General features: G+C 37.0%; 1 protein-coding gene across 28 annotated transcripts; it reads left to right on the top strand.

Annotated features, from left to right (window-relative positions):
- The first annotated feature begins 3,111 nt into the window (after positions 1 to 3,111).
- On the top strand, positions 3,112 to 9,676 carry LOC114303600 (granule-bound starch synthase 1, chloroplastic/amyloplastic-like). Of its 28 annotated transcripts, none has more exons than XM_082877850.1 (11): positions 3,172 to 3,482; positions 4,625 to 4,831; positions 6,318 to 6,455; positions 7,084 to 7,164; positions 7,274 to 7,441; positions 7,711 to 7,772; positions 8,078 to 8,150; positions 8,357 to 8,679; positions 8,840 to 8,903; positions 9,056 to 9,146; positions 9,246 to 9,676. In XM_082877850.1, the coding sequence occupies exons 2-5, from the start codon at positions 4,655 to 4,657 to the stop codon at positions 7,343 to 7,345; spliced, it is 468 nt and encodes a 155-aa protein (XP_082733976.1). In that variant the 5' UTR covers positions 3,172 to 3,482; positions 4,625 to 4,654; the 3' UTR covers positions 7,346 to 7,441; positions 7,711 to 7,772; positions 8,078 to 8,150; positions 8,357 to 8,679; positions 8,840 to 8,903; positions 9,056 to 9,146; positions 9,246 to 9,676. The 28 variants fall into 28 exon arrangements, 23 of the variants coding, with proteins under 23 accessions (XP_082733977.1, XP_082733976.1, XP_082733975.1 ...); XM_082877849.1 differs by having other exon boundaries at positions 8,219 to 8,679; XM_082877864.1 differs by adding exons at positions 5,394 to 5,495; positions 6,131 to 6,215 and having other exon boundaries at positions 3,190 to 3,482; positions 7,711 to 8,679.
- Positions 9,677 to 25,910: the final 16,234 nt, after the last annotated feature.

The following is a 25,910-nucleotide window of genomic DNA, read 5'->3' as shown; positions in this document are numbered from 1 at the left end:
TGTGATGTGGAGGGGGGTGGGGGACTGTCGTTTGGCTTTGGTGTGGAACCCGCGATGGGGGGGGGGGGGGGGGGGGGGGCTTGGCTTTGGCGTGGAATGTGTTCATCGATTCATCGATCATCCGATGTACCAATAGGGCCTTGCGTTATGATGTGGGCGATCCAAATGTGGTTCGCGAAATTGAAGTGGCCATCAACTTCTATTTGATCAACTTGATGTGGTCCATCAAGTTGTGTTTTCTGCACACAAAAAAAAAAAAAAAGATTGTCTTCAAATGTGGGCTTCAAAAAATAATGTAGGCCACTACCGTGTGAGTTATAAAAAACGTGGACACCCTTACATACACTACTAAACCCTAAAAAAGTTATAGTAAGTTTTTCCTAAACGTTACATACACCCACATCAATCAAACATAATATCACTAAACCAAAAACAATACATTCATAGGTAAAACTGTCCACTCCCAAATAGTGGGACCTTTGGGTGTACAAAATAAAATATGGGACTGATTATATTACAATTCCACGTTTTAAGATTTATGGGTCGATTCCCCTTTATTTTACTATGTTATAATTAAATATCATATAAAATCATTATATGTTTATTTCAGCTACACTTTTATAGCATGATAGGGCTAAAATTATTAAAATACACATAAATAATTGAATAAAATTGTTATATATATTTGTTTAAACAACACTTTTAATGTTAAGATCATCAAAATAAATAATTAGAATCATTTTTTAATTTTAAATGATTTTTTTCTCCAATTGAATCATTATTTTTAATATTAAAATAAATATTTATTTTATTATATTGAAATTAAGTACAAAAGTATCATATATATATATATATATATTTAAAATACACTTTTATAATTCAACAGAATGAAAATTATACTTCATATTTCGTAATATATTTTTTAAATAGTTATATATATATGTACACATAGATATATACATAAATAATTCAACAAAAATTATATATTTATTTATGTTATATTTTATATCATGATAAAATTAATATTATTCTTAGGGCTAAGTAAGAAATTTGAAAAAATTGTAATCCGAACCAATTCAGTCTAATCCGGTAGATTTGAATTGATTTTTTGAATTCGTAGTTTGGTTCTGATTTAGAAAATTAGGGAACCATTCTTGCAGTTTTGGATTAGAACCAACCTGACCATATATAACTTAAACCATATATATACCATACATTCTTATGCATACAATACTACCCTTCTTATATATGATTGATGCTGCTGTTCTTGCTGCTACTACAATTGCTTCTTTTTTTTTTTTTTTTTTAATTGTTTAGCATCATTTTAGTTTCGTAATTGTTGTGGCCACGAAAAAATATTTGTTTGATGAGAGTTTTATGCGTGCCACATATTGAACAAAATGTTTATTTATTAGATCTAATGTTGGTTTAAGTTATGTTTCGAAAAATTAAGGACATATTAACGTTGAACAATTTATGATAAGTTGAATTTTTTTGAAAATGTTATATGATTTTTCTTGTGAACTAATTATGCAAAACCGTGGTTCCAAACTGGGCCAAACTATGTTTAAATGGTTTGGTTTGGATTGCTTCGATGATTTAAATAGATTGGTTTGATTCCAATTTTTGTGGAACTGTAGACAACGAATTGATCATAATTTTATCTTAAACCGAACCAATGCACAAGATGCTCAACCCTAATTGTTCTTTTGTAATGTATACATTGCAACATATTTCTAAAAATAATTTATATATAGACATATATAAATAATTTAATTTAATTTTATAAAATATTATTTAAAAAAAAAAAATTAACCCGTGCATCGCATATGTAAACTGCTAATTTATTTATAATAATAATATTTTTACATCATTCGTATCAAATTTTTGTATCAATAAAATTTTCTATTTTTGTATTGTTAGTTGCATTCACGTGTCATGCGTGCATGCCCGAGAAGCCATAATAAGAAATATGCTATAAAAAAATTGTAAATAATAAAAAGACTCCAAAAATATTAAAATTATAAATTAAAAAAAACAATTTGATTTATGTGAGAAATTGTGTATGTGTAAAAGATAATTTTAAATTTTATTAAGTAAATAAAAATAGAAAATAAATAAATAGTTATATATAAAATACGGAGATTTCAATATAGTGATTAATTTTAATTGGAGGGTTTGCTTATTTATTTTTATTTTTTTAATTTTTTTTTTTTTTTGCTATTTTTCATCTTTAGTAAAAAAAATTTAAAAAATTCAAAAAGCTTTAAACTTCTAGATTCAGCTCAACGAAAAGAATCGAAAAATTAAACAATTTAACAAAAATTGAAGAAAAGACAAAAACATGTCAAACATAGTAGATTTTTTACTTATTTTGACTTTTTCAATTTTTTTTTTATATTTTTCATAAATAAAATTACTTTTTAGATCTGTCTTCCCAAAACGGACCGAAAAGAAAAAAATTTGACCTAATTTTTAAAAGGTTATTAAAGACCAAAAAAAAAAAAAAAAATCAAGAAATGCTGCTTTTTTAGGTGTTTCCAAACACCTAGGAGGCGCATGAGAGTAGGAAGGAGAGAAACGTTTGTGTGAGTTGTGAATTTTTATTTTTTAAATTTATTAGAATTATGGGATTGTGTGTTTCTATTTATTTATTTTTTAAAATTTAATTTATGTGTCCTTTCTACTTTCTTTAAACTTATATACATAGGGACATTTTTTTTCATAAATCCTACTTTTATTACTTTTATTGTAATCAATCCAATATTTTTTTTTTTAATGTTCCAATTAGTCTTATAGATAGCCAATTTACAATATTAACCTTCTATGAATAATCTGTTGTACACTTCTCCGTAGTTCCGTATATACATACTTATGGCAAGAAGTTGAAAATTGGCTTATGGCAACAAACCTTTTGATCATTACATTGGCTTCTTCCAATTATTAGTCCCATATCTAATTATGAAATTTGTTATTGATGCTTTGGTTCATTATGATGTAAATATTTTAACTAATTTTAATAAAAACTTATTTCTAACACTACAAGAAATATAGAATTTAACGGCGTTTATTTAGCGACGTTTTTATAAACACCACTGTTTCTAACCTTTAACGACGTTTTATAAACGTCACCTTTTATTTTAATTAAAACGGTACCGTTTAAGGAATAGAAGTCGTTTTTTAACGCCTTCACATGTCTCTCTCTTAGCTCTGCTATCAGAACCGTTCTCACTGTCTCTCTCTTCAGGCCCTCATTTTGAATCTGGAAACCTTCAGTTCGGTTTCATCTCAGATCTCTCACTCACTCACTCACTCGATCGCTCTCTCTCTCTCTCTAAACCCTTCAGTCTCAGAGATTAAGATTCAACTTTCTTCAGCTCAGTTTCATCTCAGATCCAATCTCAAAGTGATTTCGATTTCGAAGCTCTCTCTCTCTCGATTTTGAAGCTCCACCGCCACCACCATCACCACCGTTGACTAAGGTGAGCACCATCGTCTACAATCTCAATTTCGTATTCTTCTCTCTCTCTCTCTCTCTCTCTCTCTCTCTCTCTCTCTCTCTCTCTCTCTCTCAAGCTTTTCCTTCCGGCGATTCTTCTCGTAGGGTTTACATAAGTTTAAGATTTCAGATCTGAGATTTCTCATTCAAAACTTAAGTTTCAGATCTGAGATTGCTCATTCAAAAATATGTTTGGGATTTGAGATTTCTTATTCAAAAACATATGTTTCGGATCTGAGATTTCTCATTCAAAAATATGTTTGAGATCTGGAATTTCTTATTCAAAAACACATGTTTCAGATCTGAGATTTCTCATTCGAAAATATATGTTTATGATTTGAAATTTCTCATTAAAAATTTTCATTCGAAACAATAATTTCTTAATCTAAAATTTTATGCTGGGTTCGGCATTAATTAATGCAAAAATAATTTCATACCAATTATTTGTCCTCTGTTTATTAATTTCATACCAATTATGAATGTATCTATTCCCCTCTCTCTAATACTTGCTGTTGAATTGCTAGACTGGGATTTCTTAATCTAGCCTTGTGATAGAAAGGGAAGGGAAGGTTTCCTCCATATGATAGAAAAGATTAAGGAGGAGAGTAGGGAAAGGAAAGGAGAAAGCTCTTTCCTCCTTCACCCAAAAAAATCAATCTGCTGAAATGTGGTCCGTAAGGAAAGAGACAGAAGATGTTTGAAATTTTGGGCTAGTTCTGTATTACTGTTGGAAAATTTTGTATTGTGACTGAATTTTTTCTTACAATAAACCTTGTTAAGCTTTTCATTTCTGCTCTCTCATGGTGGCTTTCTTCATTAATAATACTTAACATAAGACTCTTCTAGACTCAGACCTTGATATATTCTTCATGCATCATAACATATCTTTCACATAATTCTAGAGTCCTTAGATATTTAGTAAATTTCAATTTACTTTTTTTCTATAGAAGAAGCTGACTTGGGTGTTAAAATACATGAAACTAGCTTGCATTCATTAACAAGTTGTTTGGAATGGTGGAATTGGTATTTGAAAATGGAACAAATCCCAACTGTGGGATTCTGTTGGTTTATTGCAATGACTCATGGTCACTTTTTAATATCTTCATTTGATTTTTTGAAATGCAGATTGAGAAACTGATAAAGGAGCTGCCTAGTATGCTCGCTGATTTGTCCAATGGAGATCTAAATTCTGCAGAAAAGGATCATTTAAGCAATGGAATCTCTTTTCAACACACTGAAAATGGAACAAATCCCAGGGAGGCCCAAAGCATGCTTTTGGAGAGAATCGCCAGTGAAATGAACCAGCTAAAGTTCTACATCACTCATGCACAGGTCTATCTTGCTGTCATCCTCATGTTAACTCTATTAGCTTTCTTGTGGTTTTTACATTTGTCTTATAATTTTTTTGCAACAATTTCTCAGTTACTTTTGTATCATTCATGTGCCAATAATGTTATTAAACTGTCTTTACTGAATGCTGTTGATGATATGCTTTCTGAGTTTTTTAAAATTTATTTATTAATTTTTGACTTTATGTTTCTGTTATTCACGACACAAGTTGTGAAAGTCTTAGTGATTGATTCATCATTTCATCTTCAAACTGTTACTTTACCAAAGAGCAAGACTATTTCAATGTCCATTATCTAGTGTTTTTCTGGAGCCTCACTAGGTTTCTCTACAAGTGAAACTTACAGTGTCTCTCTTGCATTTGGAAAACATATGCAAATCGCGTTTCTTTCAAATAAACACAATTTTCTGTATGATTTGTTATCTATACATTCCGTCATGAACACAATTTTCTGGTATGTGGTTATTACCTTGCTATTTGCTACTTCCGGCTATATGCTTTACATTTTACACCTATTGCACATTTAGCGTTGCTCTCTTCATATAGTTGTTGAACAAGTCAGTGGAAAAGACCACATGCTCAACCATTTGAGCATTCCAGCAGCTTGTTTCACTCACCCAGAAATTAAGTATGGCTGGACTCACAGAGGTGAATATCAAATTTTCCAATTCCCATACCAAACCCACAAATTTTCCAATTAGTGTTAGCATCACTTTTCTTAATTTTTAACGGCGTTTTTATAACCGCCGCATATTATTTAACCAAAACGGCACCGTTTTATAATTGAAGAACCAGTACACTTTTTGGGCTTTTATGAATAATTACAAAAAGCTTTATTGAAACACCAAAAACCATTTTATCGGTTCATAATCTCAATTGCTTGGTTTTTTAAGAATGAAATTGGTTAATGTGTTAACTTTTTCTGTCCTAATGGCGTATGTATCCATTATAGAGGTTTATTAGTGTAAAATCTTTCTGCACTCACCTGATTATAGCAATCAATCATATAGATATCGTGGATGCTCTCTGGTTGATGCTCTAGTTATGGAATTGTTCATGACCAGAAAAGAAAGTTTTCCCTACAAAAATGCTGACAGCATAAGCAATATGTGTCAAGCATTGACAATTACTTTTTTAAAATTTTTATTTTCTCTCTCTTTTTCTTTTCTTTTGTTTGTTTGTTTGTTTTTTTTTTTTTTTAGTTTTTAAAATTTTTACCTCTGTGGATATACTTTTGTGTGGAGAAGTCTAATTACCTTTCCTGCTGCATCTCATTTCTACAGGAAGAATTATGTCCTTATTTCTCACTGCCAGTGGTTATAGATGGTTTTTTCAACCTCTCAAAGATGCTCTTTGATATTGCCAGTGGTTATTTCTCACTGTCAGATTTTACTGTGTCAAAAATTGCTTAGGCATTCCAATAGCTTACTTCTATTTTGATCCATATTCTTGTCCACTGGAAAAACATAGGGGGCATGGATGGACATCGTTGCTGGTTGGAGCTGTATTTTGTGTGAGGGTACATCTTCCAGGTTGCCTATTTGCCATGTTGTGTGCAATCAAACTCCACCAGTGGGAGACAAGCCAAGCCTTATGACCATTCGTGAGGTATATTTTAGCACTAGCCTCTTTCCCAATGGTTACTATTTCTGATTTTGGGGAATGTTTTAAGTATTGGTTTTAATAACGGAGACAGATATTACTATTATTTTTTAATATCTATTTGATTATATCTATTTATTTGATCACTGGAAGGTTTGCAATTTTTCGAGGAGTCATATAAGCTGCAACTGTTCTGCAGATTTTGCCATTTCGGTTTCATGATCTTGACATTGATTGATTGCTATAATCAAGTTTTGTTTTCCAAAGGTTGTCGATAAGTTTTTCCCTTTTATTCTCCATCATATTTACCATAAAGTTGACAGCTTGAAACTCTTCTGTTAGGAGGGAAGCAAATTTAGAATTTCAAATTAACCTTTCAATTTTTCAATCTTTCAGGCACATTTGTAGTTTTGCCTTTGTGTAATGGAACAACTTGCACAAGCCAATCTTCAAACACACACTTCAAAATAACAAACCTAACCTAGTTACTCTTACAACCAAGCCCAAAATGCTACACATTGAGTAAACTCCGGTGAATGTCCTTTGTTCGATTCTTCTTCTTCATCATTTTTATTCTTCATTTCTTCTTTGATTCTTCTTGGTTTTTTACATTTTTTTTTCTTCTTTTTTGCAGTGCAGCAAGAAGAGCCACTCGAAGTCGATTTCCTCCCTTTTGTCGAAGTTGATTTCTTCTATTTTTCGCAGCAACAAGAAGGTGACTTCAGCCCAGCCCTTGTTTTTTTTTTTGCCCCTGTTTTTTTTAGGCCTCTTTAATTCATTCAATAGTAATTTGAACATTTTTTTTTACCTTTTAACAAGTGCAGGTGGTGCTGTCCATACTTGAACTGTCTATAATCTCTCTTATGCGTTATTCGACCAAGAAATGGTCTTCTTGATTCAGTTCTCGGTAACCAAAATTATCAAAGCGTTCTTTCTCTCGTGGGCAATGCTGTATCCACCAAGAGCACATTTCATGTTTTCTACTGCCCAAGGTATCGCCAACCATAATTTCTTCATCAAAAGGATATCGGTTAATTTGTTAAAGACAGAGGTTATGGCTACACTAGTGCTAAAATTTCTCTTAAAATTAGTATTATATAAATGATATATACTGAGATTCTTTATGTTATGTAAATAAACTTTCAAGCTTTAAAGAAATAAAATTGAAATAAGAAAATGAAGATTGCATTTGCGTTTCACTTCGGTTAATTTGTTAAAGACAGAGGTTATGGCTGCACTAGTGCTAAAATGCTGCTATCAGGTTTATAACGTATAATTTGGAACAAATGGGCCTTGATGACTGAGTACTCCAATTTATTTTAGGTATGGCTTTAATTAATGTATAATTTTGGACATAATTCTTGGTTATGTTTTCCTCCTGTTTGAAGGTTTTATAAGGTCTGAAAGTGAAACGAAGTAATAGTATCAATGGAAATAAATTTTTTAGTTTTCAGCTTACATAAGACTCGAGCCATGTTATCTAATTGACCCAATTGGTTTCTGTTAGCATGGCATACTTAAGTATGTCTAAACAGAATCACTTAAGTTGGAAATTGATATTGTTTTTATCTATTTATTCCTGACTAATGTCCCTCTTTTTTCCATGGTCTTGCTGGCCGATATTGCAGATAATTGAGTTACAGCTTCCTTCATTTTTCAACAACTTTGATCCTCGTGCTGCTGCTGCTAATTTCCCTTCAGGTAATGAACTTTCTAATTTTTCCTCTTAGGCGGTGGTATTTATACTCTGTTGGACCGGTTTTTCCCAGTGACAATGGCTTGACGACGCAAGAATGGAAAACATGCAAGTGTCCCTAATTATTACTCTGTATCTGCTTCTCATTGCTTAAGTAACTTGAAATTCATAGACTCTTTGCTATAAATACTAAAGAGACAAACCATGCCAGTAATAAAATACTAAAGAGACAAACCATGCGGAGGAGAAACTATAACAAACATGGGTCAGATTGGCCTGAAGAGACAAACCATGACTCACAATGGATTAAGATCTTTGAACAAATTAGACATGCTACAAATGAAAAAGAATGCGAAAGCAATCGCCAAGCATGCCAGTAATAAAAATGGTCCCAAAACTGAGAATGATAGACCATCAAGCGCCATTATATATGGAAGTGGGATGAACATTGTTTTTGTGGGAGCTGAGGTGGGTCCATGGAGCAAAACTGGAGGGCTTGGTGATGTTCTTGGGGGACTGCCACCAGCCATGGCAGTAAGCATCTGTCTCCAGCTCTATTTTTTTTATTTACTATACTTGTTTATTTGCTACTATAGTTGAATCATCTTCTTGGTTAGTTTTGTGGTAAATTGGTAAAACATTTAGGATGATGAATTTTTAACTGATCTGATTTCTATGCCAAATCATCATCTAGGGCAATGGGCAGTTTCCCCACGTTACGACCAGTACAAAGATGCATGGGATACTCATTGACCAAGGTTGTTTACTTAAAATTTTTCTTTCTTTTCCTTTTTTTATTTTATTTCCTCTTTTCTGGGTGGAAAGAACATATCCACTCTTGTATATGTCTTAGTGATAATCTTTTCTAATTTTATTTCTGGTTCTAATGCTAAGAAGTGTCCTGGTACAGGCAGATAAGAAAGATGAAGCATGAGAGAAGTATCCTGACAAAGCTGAAGCAGCAGTGTGGTGGTCAGTTCACATCAAAGATGGAAGGAATGGTGAGTTGTCTACAACCTGTATTAATTTGCAAGCCATGCTTTAATGTAGTTTTGGTATACTGGCAGAAATAATTGTTTTCTTACTTTGCTGTTTTCCAGGTCACAGATTTGACTTTGGCAAGGGAAAATCAAACTAACTTTGAAGAGTACCTCAAAACCAATCCAGATGCAAGTCCTGGGATTGACCTGACTGTTACTGTCCTAACTACTGGCTTTTGGCCTAGTTACAAGTCTTTTGACCTCAACCTCAGGCAGATTGAGTTATCAGGAAATCATGACTCAATTAAACTTGACAGATGATGATGTTGTTAGGCTGCTCCATTCTCTTTCATGTGCAAAGTATAAGATTCTTAACAAAGAACCAAACAACAAAACAATCTCTCCAACGGATCCACATTAGTGTGCTTTCTATTCCTATTTAATTTTTTTTGGGAAATTACACTTCTTGTCCATTTTGATTTTAATTGATGTATTTAAAATCTAAATTGTTTCTATTCTTAGGTATGTAATGCATTGTTTTTTATTTTTAATTTTGTTTTCAAGCTTAGTTTATTTATTATTTTAATAAACATCAATTATTAGTTCTTGATAATTGTTTGACAGGTATTTTTTTTGTTCAACCATATTAAATTAGCACAATTTAAAAGTTTAAAAAAAAAAGCTGTGGCGGCGTTTAAAAAACGTCACTATATCCCATTGTAACGGCTAGATTTTAAAATGTATAAATGTCTATGATGGCGTTTTCCAAAACGTCGCTAAATGTCTAGTGACGTCATAATACAGCTAGGTAGGACATTTGGCGGCGTTTTTAAAAACGTCGCCTATACTAATATAACGACGTTTTTCAAACGCCATAAAGTTATAGCGACGGCCGCGTCGTCGGCGTTTGGTACTAAACGTCACAAAAAGAATTAGCGACGTTTTTAGTACTTTTAGCGGCGTTTTTTAAACGCCGCTAAAAATAGATTTTCCAGCAGTGTAATAATTGTGGCATGAATGTTCACGTTATGAATTTGAAAATATATGATATGTGAACATTGATGATGATAAATATTATTTGAATTGGATAGTTATGTTAATGTTCACACTATTAAAAATAACTTTTAATTTATGTTCACATTGTTAAATATGACTTATAAATATTCATAATGAATATTTTTACTGAATATGTTCACAATGACAAAAATTATTTAAAATGAATTGTTGTGTTAATGTTTTACACTGTTAAAAATATTTTTTGGTGTATATTTACGTTGTTAAATGAATTATGAATAATCCTAGTGAATATTGGTATGGACATTCCCAATATGTAATTTGTGAATGATTCTTCTGAATCTTTTATGATGTGGGTATTGTAAATGGTTTGCAATGAAAAATTGACTTTCAATAATCGTTGAATAAATGTTCACATTGTGAATTTGAAAATTTTGTGGTATATGAAATTGATAATGATAAGTTTCATATGATTTGGATAGTTGGGTGAATATTCACATGGTTGAACATTCATACTATGATTTTTTATATATATAATTATATATTCAAGTGAGATTTTATTTGATAAATCTTGTTAAATAGGTTTCAAAAATAAAAAAATTCATCAAAAATAAATATGTACAACAAAAGTTATGAATTTTAGAACTTTAATATACAAAAAGTTAAAAAATAGTCCAAATTAGAGAACACCATAAGCACATATTAAGTTGGCAAGGGTTAGAAATTACCTATAAGGGTAAAATTGCCCATAAAAATATCTCAAATATGGAAATTAGAATTTTGTGGATCAAATTCTAAAATAATAAGACTCATTAAGATATAGGAATATCTTATGGACTAATTAGAATGTAAGTATAAAAGAAGATTTTCTACTATAATTTTCCCTATAAGTTATGGAGTTGTGGGTTTCTTTTTTATTTTAATTTAATTTTTGTGTAGGAGTTGTGGTTTCAAATTATTTTTTTTAAAAAAAAAAAATTATTTAAGTTATAGAGTTGTGGGTTTCTATTTTTTAAAATTTATTTAAGTAAATTTATTTAAATTATGATGTGAGTGAGATATGATAGACATGTTAAATTATGATGGTGGAAGATATTTTCGTGAGAGTGAGAGGCATGTGTTTTTTTTTTTTTTTTCATTTATTGATTTAAAAAATAAGAAGAAGATATTACGTGGTTTTTTTAATACTATTTTCTTTTTCTTTTTTATATAATAGTATTGGGAGAGAGGGTGAGAAGAGTTGAATTGTGAGAAGGGAGGTGCCACATAATTATTTTATTTTTTCAAAATTATAAGAATTTAAGAATGGAATTTTGAAGCTTAAATAACTAACAATAATTGAAAATTAAACTTAACCATTAATTGACATTAAGCATATAGCTGTGAGCATGACCTTTAGGCCATACTCATTGTAACATTTGAAGAAGTTCGTGGTGGTTGACTACCTCTCTCAGAAGTTGTAATAAAATCTATTCCTCTACCTCTTGCATGACCTCTCCCAACATTCCCACTAGACTACATGGGAGAGAAAATTGAATTTAAACAATTGATCATAAAATTGAACTTAAATAACTAATCATAATTGAAAATTACTTAAAACACTAACAATAACTAACCATTAAATTGGATTTAAACAAGTAACCATATTGAACTTAACCCTCAATTGAAGTTAAGCATATACTTGTGAGCTAGTGTTTTGTGCCATACTTCTTGTAACACTAGAAGAAGTTGGTGGTGGTTGACTGGTTGAAGTTGATGCATGTCTAGTAATTGAGTTTGACTTCCTCTACAATAAATTAAACTTATCATGATGTAGTAAACAACAAATACAAACATTGAAAAGTAATAAACATTTTTGAACATTGAACTAAATAATAAACGTTGAACAAAGTATGCAAAGAATACCTTGAACATTTTTTTATTTAGGATGAATCCCATTCTATTGCTAATGCTATAGAAAATTTATTGTCATTTTCATCCCTCCCTACAACACTAACCAGTTGTCCCTACATACCTTTTAGATGGCATTGATCAAGCCCTATGATGGGCCTACATCCAGTTAAAACTCCATCCTTCATGGCCCCTAATCTGAAATACATCCTTTGGAAGTTTGGTGGTTCAATTTTTTGGTCTGATATTAACAAAAGTCGACTTCTTGGATTGAAATGTCTCATTGTTTCACAATAATCCCACAACTTGTGGTACTGCTTCTCTAGATCCCATCAAATCTCATCCCTAGCCTTCCGTTTTGCCCTATGCACTTGGAATTTACTTGCGTTCACCATTATCTTCCTCTTTATCTTTTTCCTTAGTGAGTCAAGTCTAATATCAGGATGGTCTCTCACTTCATCAACAAACTTCATCCCCAAATAGCTTGAATTTGCTTGCTTGTTGTCATAATGCCTTGCACAATCATGTTTTCCCTTCAATGTTTTGACTTGAAAAACATTAGTCCCCCAAATTGGAGAAGCATGGATCCTCCAGTCATGGCCATACCTACAAACGGCTGTGATTCTCCTGTTTTCATTTCTCAAGTACTTGATATCATACCCTTGATGCACATTGTACTCCCTTAACAACTCTCTAAAGGCTTGAGGTGAGGGGAATTTCATCAGTACCTACCACAAGTTTTGGATTCCTCAACATGATATCATTATACTCAGGGTACCCATCACCCTCCTCATCTGAAGACCCTTTCAAACTAAACTACCAAGTCCATCATCATTTTCTGAATCAGACAACCATTTCCCAGTCACATCCTCTATCAAATTCTGAATCAGCTTTATTTTCACCCTGATGAGCATTATTTTCCGCCTCATTTATGTTCTCATGTTGACCCTCTTGATTACCATCATTTGTGGGGAAAACATTATCCTTTCCTGGACCTTCTAGATCTTCAAAAAACCAACTAGAATCATCACTGTTGCTTCAGCTGTGATCATGTTCAGAAGTGCCCACTGTATAGTCAATGGTCATCAATTTCAGTAGAGCCCTCAAGAGCAATATCATTGTTTTCCACTTGTTTTGGATGACTTTCATTCAACATCAATAGGTTGTCCCACAATGTTGTTATGAAAGGTTACATTATTTTTTTATCGGTAAATGTTAGTTGTTAATTATTAAATTAACATCAATGGAAGAAAACGTGCCTACTCTTAGTAAAACACCTAAATACTTGCATTCCCTTAGTTCAACCCATGACCTCTCTAGGGATTAAGTCCTAAGAAAGGCATAGTGACCAACTATATTAGACCTAATTGATTGTTATTAATGGTTGCATTATCCTCAAACAAAAACTCATAATCAGTCAAATCAATATCTATTGGTGCACTAACCTCGTCTTTTGTGTCACCCTCACCAACAACCCCTTCAACTCCTTGAACCCCATCCCCTGTGACATCTTCAACATGCTAAGATCTCATTATATCCTTATTACTTGATAGTACTTCACCTTCTACTGAAACAACCATAAGAGGATCATCACCCCTTACTACATAAATGACTATTACTGGCAAATCCTCATATAACTTAAGGATTTTCATAACACCTTGATTTGATGTCATTTTGACCACACCACTGTCCAAAGGATACCCAACGACCTGTAAAATATTTCAATGTTGGTCCCACTTCCCCCCATTTATAGATATGTATCTCTAATATCAAAAGATGATATCTTATCTATGTCAGTTTTCAATATAGCTGACCACACCACATTCATAAATAACATGTGGTTCCTACTTGAATTGACCTCCATGATGCAATTCTATACTAAAATAATCAACCATCCTTAATGAATTTTAATCAAAGCAAAATAAATTAACAGTAAAATACAAAATTTCAACCACACATTCACTTTAAGGTTAGGTTTATAGTATGAATTTGGGTAGGAATTTAAAAAGGTAAAAAAAAAATAAAAAAAAAAAAGTGAAATGTGAATGAAATATAATTACATTTCACAAATTTTTTCCTTTTTTTTTTTTCTCAAATTCATATCTAAATTCATACTCCAAATACAATTTTAAAAAACATTAATATTTAACAATAATCCTTACTTTCAAAAAAAATTTCAACCAAACGGGTCTCATAATCATAAAAAAATTTGTTCTCATTAACAAACACAATGGAGATAACAATCCACAAACAACAAAATTCAAACTTGGGACCACAATTCCACTACCACATTCATAAAATATGCTGATATTCATAAAACCAATATGAAACTCAATCTGGGAACCACAATCTAATTACTAGTGATAATAAATGACAAAAGATTACCCTATATGCAAGCAAAGCATATAACTATAAAATAGTCACGCACAGCACACGCAAAACCTAGATAGAAAATAAACATACAATTTTTACCTTTTTCCTTCAATATTTTAGAGACGGTAATCACCACTAATGAGATTTTACTATTACCTGTTAAAATATAATTTGTAATCTAAAAAAATTTAGAACAATAAATAAATAATTTATCAAGATATTTATCAAAAAAATATCTAATAGAAATTATGATGATGTTGGGTGATGTATAAAAATCAGACCTCCCTAAAAGAGGATAGGTCGGTGGAGATGCCCTATAAAGAAGCTTGGGGTCTATTAAAGTGTGAATATCAAGGCTTTGATAAGGTCATCTCAATTAAACTACAAACATTATGGAGAGATTTTGACAATTTGGCAATGAAAGATACTGAATCTATTTATGAGTTCTTTTCCTTAGTTGTTGGAATTGACAATCAAATCAGAAGTTATGGAGATAACCTTGACGACAAGAGAATTGTTGAAAAAGTTTTAAGAAGCTTGCCTCAAAAGTTCAAGCATATTGTTGGTGCCATCGAACCAAGGATTTATCTAAACTTACCTGACATGAGCTAATGAGTTCTTTGGAGGCACATGAACAAAGAATGAGCAGGTTTACAAATCAACCCATGGAGTAAGCATTTCAATCCAAAGCCAGTAATAGACACAAAAAGCAAAGAAAATCAAGAAAGGGATTCATTTCAAAGAAGAAGCATGGCGGAAAAGGACGAAGAGATCGAAGTTCATTTCAAGCTTAGAACAAAGGAAGAGACTACAACAATCAAAGAAATTCCAATGGTAACTTTGACTCTCAATGCACTATTTGCAAAAACTTAATCATGCATCTAAAGATTGTAGATTTAGGTGCAGAAGATGCAAAAATTCAAATCATTCATAGCGTGATTGCTAGTTCAACAATGATAGTGACAAAGCTAATTTTTCTAAAGAAAATGAAGAAGAACAATTATTCTCTTGTATGAATGCCCAACAAGAGTCAGAAAATATTTGGTATTCGGATAGTGATTGCAGTAATCAAATGACATGAAATCACAAGATTTTTGTGCAACTAGATGAAAAAGTCTCTTCTTAGTAGAAGTGTAAAAATGGCCTGTGGTCCAGGGTGGGCCCAACCCATTTGGGCTTGGGCCCAAGCCTAGTCTGAGACCTTGGGCCTGGGTCTGGGCCATCATTTTGAAGCCCAGCCCAAAGCCCGACTCGCCCGAGACCCAGTGTCTTTTTTTGTGGAAAATAATAAAATTTTGGTAGAAAAAATTTAAAAAAAAAAACAAAAAAAAAATGTTTGGACCCACCTAAGCCCAAGTCCACCAACCTACCCAAGGCTCGAGTACCCCTAGGCCTGGGCTATTTTCTGACCCGTGGGTCGGCCTGAATTTCGGCGGGAGCCCGCGAGGCTCAACATGGACCAGGCCAAGCCGGGCCAAATTTACACCCCTACTTCTTAGGTAAAGCTTGGTGATGGAAAGCTACAAAATATTGATGGAAAGGGAGTCATCTTCATCAATACAAAGGAAGGTAACAAAAAATTAATTTATGATGTTCTTTATGTTCCAGGGTTAACCCAAAATCTATTAAGTGTGGGGCAATTAATACAAAAAGGTTATGCAATAAATTTTAATAATGATGAATGCATAATCTCTGACAAAAAGGAAACTCATATAGTGGCAAAAGTCAAAATGACTCCAAACAAATTTTTTCCTCTTGTAATGCCACTGAATAATAATTTTTCCCTTAAAAGTAAAAACAACAATGATCCATATTTATGGCATCTTAGATATGGACATCTAAATTACAAGGGAATAAAATTATTAAAAGAAAAGGATAAGGTGATAGGATTGCCTCATATTGGCAAAATCAATAAAATTTGTGAATGATGCATTTGTGAAAAAAAAATGCATAGATTGCCATTTCCAAAGACTTCTTGGAGAGCCAAAGCACATTTGGAGTTGGTGCATGCAAATATTTGTGCACCTTGCAGAACATCATCTCTTGGTAACAACAAATATTTTATACTCTTTGTCGATAATTATACTCGAATGATGTAGATTTATTTTCTTGATAGAAAATTAGGAGTCTTCTCAGTATTTCTGCAATTTAAAGCTTTGGTAAAAAAGCAAAGTGGCAAAGAAATCAAAACATTAAGGACAGATCATGGAGGAGAATTCCTTTATACTCTATTCATGAATTAATATAAAGAAAAAGGGGATCAAAAGATAGCTCACGGTTCGATACCCTCCTCAACAAGATGGAGTTGCAGAACAGAAGAATCGAACAATTGTGGAGATGGCACGAAGCATGCTAAAAGGTAAAGGTCTTCTTAATAAATTTTGGACTGAAGTTGTCAACACTGCAGTTTATACTCTGAACCAATCTCTCACGAAGGCTAAGCAAACCAAAACACCATACGAGTAAGGGTGTAAATCTGGCTCGTAAGCCAGCAACCCGGGTGGGCCCGACCCCGTTAGGCCCAGGCAAGGCCGGGCCGAGCCTAACCTAAGACCTTAGGCCTAGGCCTGGATTGTGTGTTCTAGAGCCTGATTCGCCTGGCCCAACCCATCAACTTGAGGCCCAATGTCATTTTTTATTGAAAAAAAATAAAATTTTGGCAGGAAAAAATTAAAAAAAAATTGTTAAGCCCGACCTAAGCCCAAGCCCAAGCCCAGACCTAGGCTTGCTAGCCCGACCCGATGCCCAATCTGTCAAAGGCCCGAATACCCCATGGGCCTAGGCCTAACTTTTGATCCTATGGACCAGTCCAACTTGAAAAATGGAGGGAGCTCACGAGGCCCAAATGAGAGATAGGTCGGCCCAACCTAGGCCCGGGTGGGCTAGGTCAGCTCCAAATTACACCCCTACATATAAGGCATGGCACAAACGAATTGTCTTCCTTATGTCTTAATTGCTTCCCAAAAAAGGAAAAAATTTGACGAGAAATGGAAAAAAAAATATATTCATTGGATATAGCGACGACTTAAAAAGATATCGTCTGTTCAGTCCAATGAAAAATGAATTAGTAATCTCTAGAGATGACATATTTGATGAAATGACAGCATGGAAGTGGGATGACAACTCCATCCTAGGCCTCGTTTGGGAAGTGGCTATTTTAGTAGGCTATTTGGCTTTTTGGCTATTTTAGTGGCTATTTTAGTTTTTGTGTTTGGGAAGATGAGATGATTTTTTAGTTGAGTTATTGTATTGAAAAGTGTGTTGAAATGATGTTTAAATTTAAAATGACAGATTTATCCCTAACTTTTTATTTTTTAAAATTGATATAAAGGGGCAAAATGGTAATTTCGCCCTTGGGGGCAACACTATCCGGCTGTGACAGTGTAGGCTGTGCCTACACTGTCCAACAGCAGCCTATTTTCTTTTTTTTTTTTTTTTTTTTTTTTGAAAATCCATGCACAGTGTTGCTTTTGGGCTAAAAAATCAAATGAGGCTATAATAGCCTAATTCTCGGAATCCCAAACAGCGCCCTAGAGTAGAAGGAGTTTGAATTTAATGAAGCAACGGAAGGAAAATGATCTTCAACTTTCAAAGAAAGCCCAAACCAAAGCCCACATAACAGTCCAAGCCCAAGGTCAGGAAATGACTCTCCAGGAAGCTCTTCATCTGAAGAAGCTGAAATGATACCAAGAAAGGTATGTTCCTTAAGAAAAATATATGAAACTTGTGATGTAGCATTTCTTGCTTGTGAGCCATAGATTTTCGAAGAAACTGTGAAAGAAGAAATTTAGAGAAAGCCAATGGATGAAGAAATTGCAACTATTGAAAAAAATTACACTTGGGATCTTGTTAATCTATCTAAAGACAAAGATGTGATCAGACTTAAATGGGTCTACAAGACCAAATATAAAGAAGATGGCTCAATCCAGAAGCACAAGGCTCGCTTAGTTGCAAAAAGCTACCCACAGCAACTTATAGTGGACTTTAATGAAACATTTGCTTCAATTGCTCGCATGGAGACAATAAGACCCATTCTTGTCTTGGCTGCACAAAACGAGCTACTTGGATGTCAAATAAGCTTTTCTCAATGGAGAGCTTGAAGAAGAAGTTTATGTTGAACAACCGCAAGGGTATGTAATCAAAGGTAAAGATGACAAGGTTTACAAACTTCGGAAGACATTGTATGGCTTGAAGCAAGCACCTTAAGCCTAGAACAACAACATTGACAAGTATTTTTGTCAAAATGGTTTTCAAATAAGCCAAAGTGAGCTATCACTATACATCAAGAAAAGAGGTACGCAAGACTTTATCATAATTTGCCTATATGTTGATGATTTAATCTATATAGGTACTAAACCATCAATGGTAGAAGAATTTAAAAGAGCCATAATGAAGGAGTACCAGATGACTGGTTTCAGACATACAAGATATTTTCTCGGTATTCAAGTGAAGCAGTCAAAGGGAGTGACATCGGTGGGCCCACAAAAGGTTTTGGCCCACAACTTAGAGCCCAATTCACGGTTCAAGCCACCAAAGCCCAACACCCTTGAGAACCCAATGTTAAACCAGGAACCAATGGCATCTAAACACTTGTCAAGCAAGGAACCAGCCACGTAAGCAGACAAAGATCCTGTAAAGTTATTACACCACACATCAGCCAGCATTAAATGCGATAACCCCTTTACGTCGGAATATGCAGCCTCACCGTGAACAATGCAAGCTAGAGTATAGACTTTCGGCCAACACGACAGGTTGGAGTGGACAAAGGATATAAGGAGGTTTCCAAGACACATCAAAGGTTAAGTTCATCATTCTTCTTCTTCTTCTTCTTCTTCTCTCTCTCTCTCTCTCTCTCTCTCTCTCTCTCTATACACAGTCAATCTCCTCTATCCTAACTTGATCGTCGGAAGGTCCGCTCAGGGACTTCCATTCCTCGTTGGACCTTTTTGCAGGCACCACCAGCGAGCCTCGAATCCAGTAAAAGTGTTGGAAGCGTGAGTCAACCCGACTCGCCCTCCCTTGGATCAGTAGCATCATCAGTTGGTGCCGTCTGTGTGAACTGTCACTCGGGTTAACAGTTGTGCTCATTGTTGTCGGAGACCCATTCTCGATAATTTCTCATTACCTTCCATCGAGGTGGATGGTTACAACGAGATCCATGGCTTCTCAACACAATGTCGTCGACCCCCAATCTGATCCTCCCAACCCAAACAACCCACCTCAGTACTTCACAGAGCTCACCAACAGCATCAACCGCTTGGCCGAACGAAACCAGGCCTTGATCAACACTATACTCCAGCGAAATCTCCCTATGCCTCCTCTCCTACCACAAGATATCCCTCACAATCGAGAACAAACCCCGAACCATCCTTTCCAACGAGCCCACCTTTCCAATCTAGAGGGTCTACAAGCCCCACCTCAAGACATGAACCCACCATCTCGGGGCTTACATCTATCAATTCAAGCACCTGCCCCTGAAGGAGAGGCTAGTAGTGTTCAGTCCCCACTGCACTCTAGAGGGGATAATGTTCCTATTTGCGATGTAGAACTCCGAGCCATGAAACTCCAGCTTTAGAGAGTCATGAAGAACATACAAAATAAACCCTCCACAACAGGCAACTCCCCATTTGTCACCTCCATCAGGGACAAACCCCTACCCCCCAAGTTCAAAATGCCCTCGATCGACACCTTCGACGGCACAACTGATCCGGTCGACCATTTGGAGACCTACAAGACCCTCATGATCCTCCATACTTTCCCTGATGAGATCATGTGTCGAGCTTCCCCCGTGACGCTTAAAGGGTCAGCTCGACTATGGTTTAGTCAGCTACCGCTAGACTCTGTCTCTACTTTCTAACATTTAAGTGATTCTTTCTTGAGCCATTTCATTGGTGCTCAGCGCCAACGACGTCTAGCAACTCAACTGCTTAATATCCGGCAGACGGAAGGGGAGTCACTACGCAGCTTTGTCACCCATTTCAACACTGAGGCCCTACAGGTGGCGAAAAATGATGACAAGGTCATCCTCACAGCTTTCATGGCCGATTTACGACCATCTGATTTCCTTTTCTCCCTTTCTAAAAACCCTCCGACCGTCATAGCCACCCTTCTTTCCAAAGCCCAAAAATATATGAATGTCGAAGACTCTTTGGCAGCCCGCCAAGATTCCACACCTAAAAATCCATCCTCTAAGGACAAAAGAAAAGAACCCGAACCCAGATCCTCCCAATATACACATAAACCCCCTTAATATACTGACCAACTTGCTCGAGCCGTTCGACCGACACCTACCCGACCACCCGGTCGGTTCGAACGATACTCCCCTCTCAATTCCTCCATGGAACAAGTCTTGAACCAAATTCAATGAGATTACAACCTGAAATGGCTTCAACCATCACGATCTCCCTCCAACCGGCGAGATCAATCCAAGTACTGCCATTTCCATCAAGACCACGGCCACAACACTGAAGAATGTGTTAACCTTAAAGACCAGGTAGAGGATTTGATACGCTAGGGGCACCTCAGTCGGTTCACGGAAGCCCATCCCCAGCAACGACAGAGGATCGACCCGTCGGGGGGCCACCACCGACATACCCCCCGACAACCCGCACAACCTAAGCAAGACAATGATCGGTTCCTATCACAACCCTGGGCACAAGGCAATCCTGTCTCCCCTCCCCCTCCCCCTCCGTCAGCGAGATCAGAGTCATCGCTGTCGGGCTCGCATGAGGAGGGCCATCTCGATCTGCCCAAAGAGCCGAACTCAGAAAAATAAGACAAGGCTCTGATAAGGAAGTAACGACATTGGACCGCCCCTTCAAACACTCCAAGCAATGGTCTGAACCTATCACCGTTACAGAGGTCGGCTGCACAGGCATCCGTTACCCCCACAACGACCTCCTCATTATCTCCGCTCTCCTATCCAACTACAAAGTTAGATGGGTCTTTGTCGACAATGGCAGCTCTTCAGACATCATCTTCCTGAACGCTTATCGCCAACTCAAGGTTGGAGAAGAAAAGTTGTCCCCTCTCCAAACCCCGTTAGTCGGTTTCACCGGCGATCGGGTGACCTCCATAGGCTCCATCAATCTTTCCATTACCATCATAAAACATCCACGGCAGACCACCAAGCAACTCACTTTCCTCGTCGTCGACTGTCCTTCTGCTTATAACATCATCCTTGGACGCACGGCTCTCAACGCCTTCCAAGTTATTACCTCTACATACCATCTAGCCATGAAATTCTTGACCGACCTCAGGGTTGGCACAGTGAGGGGCGAGCAGACGATGGCCAGAGAGTGCTACGTCACCTCGCTAAATGAGGTCAAAATGAAAGAGGCTATGATCATCAAGGGTCTCGACGTCAGAGACGAGGAGGAGTTAGTCAGAGGGGAACCAGTTGAGGAACTTGTTGAAGTGCCTATCGATCTTTCTGATTCAGCCAAAACAGCTAGGATTTGCAGCCAATTGTCCTCTCAAGCCAAGGCTGATCTCATAGCTCTCTTAGCCGAGCACAGTGATGTCTTCGCTTGGACCCATTCAAACATGCCAGGTATCAATCACTCTTTCATTACTCATCGTCTCAGTATTGAGCCCCACTTCCAACCTTTCCGATAGAGGCAGCGTATTTTTCACCTAAAACGCAATACCCTCATCGCTACCGAGTTGGACAAACTACTAAAGACACAGTTCATTAAAAACGTAGACTACCCCAGGTAGCTATCCAACGTGGTCTTGGTCCGCAAAAATAATGGCAAATGACGACTCTACGTTGACTACTCCGACCTCAATCGGGCTTGCCCCAAAGATAGCTATCCCCTTCCTCGGATAGATCTTTTGGTCGACGCAACTGCGGGACAAAAGATGCTTAGCTTCACAGCTACAATCAAATCCTGATGCACCCGGCCGACCAAGAGCACACCTCCTTCATAACCGGCAGAGGGACTTATCACTATCGTGTTATGTCATTCGACTTGAAGAATGCCGGAGTAACTTACCAACGCCTGGTTAATGCCGTCTTCCAATACCCGATAGGTTGAAACATGGAAGTCTACATCGATGACATGCTAGTCAAGAGTAAACTCTCTTCCGATCACTTGGCAGACCTGCGAGAGACCTTCTAAACCTTACGCAAATATCAGATGAAGCTGAATCCGGAGAAATACGCCTTCAGCGTGGGATTTGGGAAGTTCTTGGGCTTCATGGTTAGCCAACGAGGCATTGAGGCTAACCCCAAAAAGATCAAGGCCCTGATAGAAATACGGTCTCCCAAAACGGTCAAGGAGGTTCAACGACTCACGGGTAGAGTCGCTGCCCTCAACCGCTTTATTTCCCGAGCAACCGACAAGTGTCTTCCATTCTTCAAAGTCCTCCGATAAGCATTCGAATAAAGCGCCGAATCTGAGGAGGCCTTCCAACAACTAAAGCAGTGCATGGCTAACCCTCCCCTCCTCTCTCAAGCACTGCCAAGCGAAACCCTCTTCCTCTACTTAGCTGTGTCAAACACTGCGGTCAGTGCAGCTCTCATTAGGGAAGACGGCTTAGTACAACGTCCAGTCTACTACATTAGCCGCGCTCTTAGGGAGGGTAGAACAGAACTACCCTCTGTTAGAAAAAATGGCCCTCACCTTGGTCATAGCCTCCAGACGCCTCTGACCTTATTTCCAAGCTCACTCCATAGTGGTTCTCATTGACCAGCTTCTGAAAAAGGTCATGTAACAACCAAAATCGTCAGGAAGACTTATGCAATAGCCTGTTGAGCTAAGTCAATTTGAAATCTCTTACCGACCTCGAACAGTGATCACAGGCCAGGCTGTCACCGATTTTATCTTAGAGTTCACCAATCTCACTCCGAACGTACCTCCTCCACAACCACACTTCACCACTGATGAAGAAAACCCCCACTCCTGGACTCTTAGTGTTGATGGTTCATCCTGCAAAGAGGGTAGTGCAGCTGGTCTAATCCTCACCACCCCAAAGGGTGAGCACTTCAAGTGTGCCCTCCGTTTCCTGTTCGACGCAAGCAATAATGAGACCAAGTATGAGGCCTTGATAGCAGGTTTTCGAATGGCCAGAGACATTGGTGTAAACCATATCCAAGTGTTCGGTGATTCCCAATTGATTGTCGGACAAATTATTGGGGAGTTCGACGCAAAGGAGGAAATGATGCGAGCATATAGGGACATCGCCTTTCATCTCGTCCGCTGCTTCAATACTTTCCAGATTAGACACATCCCTAGGTCAGAAAACTCAAAGGCGGACGAAATAGCCCAATTAGCCTCGGCTGACCAGTCAGACTTCAGTCATGGCATCCGCATTGAATACCTGACCCATTCAGCGACTTCGGCAAATCCACAAGAGATTCAGTTCCTCCAAAATGAACCTATCCCATGGGCTCAAGACACCATTCCGTTTTTGACACAAGGGGAGTTACCAGATGATAAACAGCAGGCCACTAAGGTCAGAGTCTGATCGTCTAATTACATCATCATCAACGGTCTACTATACAAACGGGGATTCTCACGCCCATTTCTCAGGTGTCTCAGTCCTGCTCAAGTGACCTATGTGATAAGAGAATTACACGAGGGCAGTTGTGGTAATCATTCAGGTGGAAGATCCTTGGTCCATAAAATCCTCCGCATCGGCTACTTCTGGCCCACGTTCAATCAAGATGCTAACGAATTTGTTCTTAAGTGTGATAAATGCCAACGCTTCGCTAACATTCCCCATGCCCCACCAACAGAACTAATTACACTCAGTAGTCTCTACCACTTCGCTAAGTGGGGCATCGACATAGTCGGTCTTTTACCCACTGGTAGGGGCCAAACCATGTTCGTTGTGGTTGTCATTGACTACTTCACCAAATGGGTGGAAGCAAAACCCCTTGCTACAATTACTGAGCGAAACACCACCAGGTTCATCTGGCAGTCAATTGTGTGCCGATTTGGAATCCCTCAAGCCATTGTCTCGGACAACGAAAAACAGTTCGACAATGCCAAGTTCAGGAAGTTCTGTGAAGATCTTAACATTAGACCATGTTTCTCTTCCCTAGGCCATTCCCAAGCCAATGGGTAAGTCGAAATCACCAACCGCTCCCTTCTAAAGATCAGCAAGACTAAGTTGGAAGCCGCCAAAGGACTCTGGGCTGAGGAACTACCAAACGTACTCTGGGCTTATCGGACGACAGTTCAAACCCCCACTGGGGAGACCCCTTTTTGCCTAACATATGGCGTCGAGGCGGTCATCCCAGTGGAAATTGGCCTGCTGACCCCCCTGGTTCTACATCCAAATCCAGAACTGAACGAAGAGCTGCGTCGGGCTAATCTGAACCTAGTTGAAAAGCTTCGAGAGGCAATTGCTGTCAGGCGGGCATCATATCAGCAGCGAATGAGAACAAATTATAACCGCAGGGTCCAACCTCTAGAGTTCACAGTGAGAGACTCATCTTACGCGAAGTAACCCTTGCCACCAAAAATTCGACCGAGGGCAAGCTAGCAGCCAAATGGGAAGGACCTTACGTTGTCAAAGCCAGATCTCGCCCAAGTACTTACTGTCTGCAAGATATGGAAGACAGTGACCTGCCCCATCCATGGAATGCCGAGCACTTGAAATGTTATTTCCAGTAGAACGGCGTCTCCTGCTTTTGTTTCATTCCATTGTTGTATGTTCTGTTTTGCCGATCTGAACACTTGATTGTGCCTTAAGTAGCTCGACTTTTTCGTGCCCCTTTTCGGAAGCTCGAATTGGTCCTGCAGTTCGGACTCCTGTCACGGTTCTAAATCTAGTCTCACAAGTGCAATGTGAAACCAATAAACACCAAAGCGTCCAATCCGGCACATCTTTTTGGAAAATTGATTTAAAATCAAATAATGCCAAAATTGGACTACTTTGCCAGATTACAGAGTCACTACCTAAATATTTTATTTTTGGAGAAATTTAGGAAACCCTGACTCGTGCCAAAGGCCATGTGCCCGTCATCGCCAAAGTTGCCTTAGCTCGGGAACTTGGGTACGAGGGGGGAAGGTCATGAATTGAGCACCCCCCCTCACCTGATCAAAGGATCGGCCTCCACTAATCATGATATGTTCTTTTATAAATCTTATGTGTTCTTTTTCTGATTATTGGCTAACTTTACTATGTGACGCACACAAGTAAGTATAGACTAGTCGCAAGACTTGGAACAATTTAACTCATGTTTGTTTTTTAAAATGGTTTGAATTTGCCACCCTCAAGTGAGCTTAAAAAATGCGGATTTGCCACTTCAAGTGGACTTAAAACTTACAATCATTAAATTGTTCAAATTCAAACAACGAGCCTTCATCCACAGGCATTCATGCAGTTTAGCAAATAAGCACATAGGCTCATGGCAAGCATGTAAAACATGGCAATATGGCAATCACACTCATGTAGGTATGATAAAGCATAAAATTTACTGAGTACTCCAAGCCAAAACAAAAACTAGTTAGAAAAATGCATGATCCTAAGAATACAAGATGTCTAATGCAACAC

Source organism: Camellia sinensis, chromosome 7, assembly GCF_055761805.1.
Source record: "Camellia sinensis isolate YWXY chromosome 7, ASM5576180v1, whole genome shotgun sequence".
Lineage (NCBI taxonomy): Eukaryota > Viridiplantae > Streptophyta > Magnoliopsida > Ericales > Theaceae > Camellia > Camellia sinensis.
This window is presented reverse-complemented; position numbering and strand designations above follow the sequence as displayed.